At 59.5% G+C, this 3,263-nt stretch overlaps 1 protein-coding gene across 1 annotated transcript in view; it reads left to right on the top strand.

The window, feature by feature from the left end:
• SCNN1B (sodium channel, non voltage gated 1 beta subunit) overlaps positions 1-2,082 on the top strand; it is a 27,920-nt gene extending 25,838 nt beyond the window's left edge. The window contains exon 15 of the mRNA XM_015429734.1: positions 1,113-2,082. Coding sequence (XP_015285220.1) covers positions 1,113-1,496 — 384 coding nt within the window. The 3' untranslated portion in view covers positions 1,497-2,082. The remainder of the gene's footprint in view (positions 1-1,112) is intronic.
• The last annotated feature ends 1,181 nt before the right edge of the window (positions 2,083-3,263 follow it).

The following is a 3,263-nucleotide window of genomic DNA, read 5'->3' as shown; positions in this document are numbered from 1 at the left end:
AGCTGTCATGTAGAAGATGGAGCGGATCTATTCTCTCTTGCTCCGGATTGCGAAGACTAGATCTAATGGGTGGAAATTACTAGGGAGTCGTTACCGGCTAAATATCAGGAGAAACTTCCTAACTGTAAGGGTAGTTGAGCAGTGGAACAGTCTGCCTTGCGAGGTGGTGGATGCGCCTTCGCTGGACGTTTCCAAGCGGAGGAGGCTGGACAACCATCTTTCGGGTATGTTGTAGGTATGTAGGGCTGTTCCCCTGCTCAACCACTCTTCCAGTTAGCCGGTATTGACTCCCTTGTAATTTCCACCCATCGTCATACAGTCGCCCACAATGAACTTCATTTGCCACGTTGCTGCCCGTTCTCCCAATTTTGACAGAGCCTCTTGGAGCTCTTCACAGTCTGCTTTGGGTTTCATCATCCTGAATGACTCACAGAATCACAGAGATGGAAGGGACCTCCAGGGTCATCTAGTCCAACCCCCCCTGCACAATGCAGGAAATTCACAAACATCCCCCCCACCAGTGTTCCCTGTAAGCTGACTTAGTGAGCCAGCTAACAGTTTTTTAGCCTCCGGCTCACACATTTTTGTCTCAGCTCAGGAAAGATGGCTGCAGCGCGAACTAATCTATACAGGAGCCAAATTGCTCGCTCACAACTTTAATGCCAGGAGCTCACAAGGTAGAATTTTTGCTCACGAGACGCCACAGCTGAGAGGGAGTGTCGCCCCCCACCCACACACAGTGACCAAAAAGCCTGCAGGATCCCCAGCCAAACTGGCCTGGAGGGAAATTGCTTCCTGAACTGATTCTGTCTCATCCGTAAGCTCCCTGTCGACATTCCGCGTTCCATTTTCCAGGGCTCTCCTCTCCCCTAGCGTCCGAAACCTTAAGGCCTGCTTCCGTGGGGCAGCCATAATCCGGGATGTTGGCCCCCTAATTTGCCTTAAACCGCCTGCTCACTTGGAAGTTGTTCCACCAAAACCCCAAATCTGAACAAAATACGAATCTGGGCAGGAGAACTCCAGGGAGGCCAGCGCGCTCAGGAGCCTGCCGTTCCCTGGGGCAGCCTTCCATCCTCACCCGCTCTCTTTGTGTGTCTCCCCCCGCCCCGCAGATGGTGTGGCTCCTCTCGAACCTGGGGGGCCAGTTCGGCTTCTGGATGGGGGGCTCCGTCCTCTGCCTCATCGAGTTCGGAGAGATCATCATCGACTTCCTGTGGATCACGATCCTCAACCTCATTGGCTGGTGCAAAGGGCTGCGGCAGAGGCGGGGCAAGGCCCCCCCGACAGCCCCTCCCACCGTGGCGCAGCGGGTGGAGGCCCACACCAACCGGGCCTTCCGGGAGGACGAAGCTGCCGCGCGTTACCTGCAGGCGGAAACTGCCTGCGAACCGGGCACACCGCCACCCAACTACGACTCCCTCCGCGTCTCCACCCTGGGCATGGGGGAGCTGGACAGCGACGGGGAGGCGTCCTTGTCGGACCACAAGATGGCTTAAAGGGCCTTTGCCTCCGTGCAGCAGGGCCAGAGAGCCCGGGGGAGCCTCTCTCCCTTCTCTTCTGGTGAACAGCCCTTGACTCTCTCTTTGGTTCCTCTCAGGAGGGGGCAGTTTCAGATTTAGTGCTCTGGGGGGAGGGGGTGGCGGCAGGAGTTTGGGGGGAAACGCCCTTGGCTGCTTCTCTGTCTGACACGTGAAAAGACAGTTTTGTCCCAGCCAAAGGGTGGGTGGTGGCAGCCTTAGGAAGCCAGGCCAGGGGTGAATTAGCAGGTTCTGAGTGCGGAGGGAGAGGCAGAGGGAGAGATTTAATCACCTGGTCCGAAAAGGGAGCTGGACTTGCAGGAGTGAGAAGCGACCCCCCCACACACACTACTCTTAAGCCTGCCTGCCGTGGTGCCTTCACTTGGGGGGGGGGCAGCTGCAGCAGTCGCTTATCCCAGCCTGGCCCGCTGGCCACCATGCTGGGCGGGTGGTGGCAGAAGAGATGGATCGAGGATGCACCTGCGCTCCACCTGGTCTGTGGGAAAGAGCACGCCTGTCGCTGTGTGTTGGGGAAAAATAGCCTTTAACGAGCCAATAAAAATGCTGGCTGTTCGAAGCTCTCTCTCCTAGGAGTCACGCTGTTTATGTTGAGGAGGTGGTGGTGGTGGGGAATGACAACCTCAGCCAAAGGGGGGGGGGCATAAAGACAGCTTCAAGAGGGGATTGGAGAAACATCTGGAGCAGAGGTCTACGAGTGGCTCTTAGCCACAAGATCTAGATGGTACACTCAGTCTGGGGCCAGTGATGCACTGAATTCTTTTGGGGGGGGGGGCAAGAGTGGGAGGGCTTCTGGAGTTCTGGCCCCACTGGTGGACCTCCTGGTGGCACCTGGGTTTGGGCCACTGTGTGACACAGAGCGCTGAACTAGAGGGACCATTGGCCTGATCCAGCATGGTTTCTCTCATGTTCATATATCTGGGGCAGTGATGCTCTGTCTTCTGGGTGCTTGGGGGGCAAGGGTGGGAGGTCTTTTCGGCATTCTGGCCCCGCTGCTGGACCTCTTGCCACCTGGAATGCTGGGAGTCCTCCAGCACACGAGGACGGCTGCCCACACGCTGACTACAGGAGCAGGCCGAACCGTTCCCTACCTCTGCCCAGCCAGACGGCTCCGGTACCAAGTGGGCCCCCTTCTTTGCCCCAGAGGCGACTCACACATTGAGGTCCGGGATGCTCCCCCACCCTTCTCCCAAGAGCCCTTCCCTTGCAGTCCCCGGTGACAGCCAGGGGCTCCCTCTGTGGCGCACACCCACCCTGCGGGGCGAGCCAACAGTGCCTGGTCTGCCAGCAGTCAGGGAGGGAGGGCCCCTGGCAGGCATGGGGAGCAAAAACGGCCATGGGGTTCCTAGTGGAGGGGGGGAGATAGAAGCCTCTAGTCTCGGCCTGAGCCCCTGGTGCTCTCCCCACGGCCCCACCCCCAAAGCCCTTCTGGAGGAGAGAGCAGGGCCCCGCCCGTGGCGCACACACACACACCCCGGCTGTCGCGAGCCTTCGGCCCTGAGCCATCCTGGAAGAGCAGGCGGCATGTTTCCGGAGGACAGAGGCAGGGGAAGCCGCCTTGCCCCAGTCCGCCGGCGGGATCCAGTTCGGGCCGGTTCCTCTGCCGCTCCCTGGGAAAGAGGCCGGGGTTCAGGAGCCACACACCCTGGCAGCCTCTCCCGTCGCCTGAAACCCGCTTGGCACCTGAGCTCCTTTCCTGGGACCTCCCGGCACACAGCCCCCCCCCCC

The sequence above is a fragment of the Gekko japonicus genome, unplaced genomic scaffold (genome assembly GCF_001447785.1).
Source record: "Gekko japonicus isolate JY-2015 unplaced genomic scaffold, Gekko_japonicus_V1.1 scaffold894, whole genome shotgun sequence".
NCBI lineage: Eukaryota > Metazoa > Chordata > Lepidosauria > Squamata > Gekkonidae > Gekko > Gekko japonicus.
The sequence above is the reverse complement of the archived record's forward strand: the minus strand, read 5'-3'. Positions and strand labels throughout refer to the sequence as shown.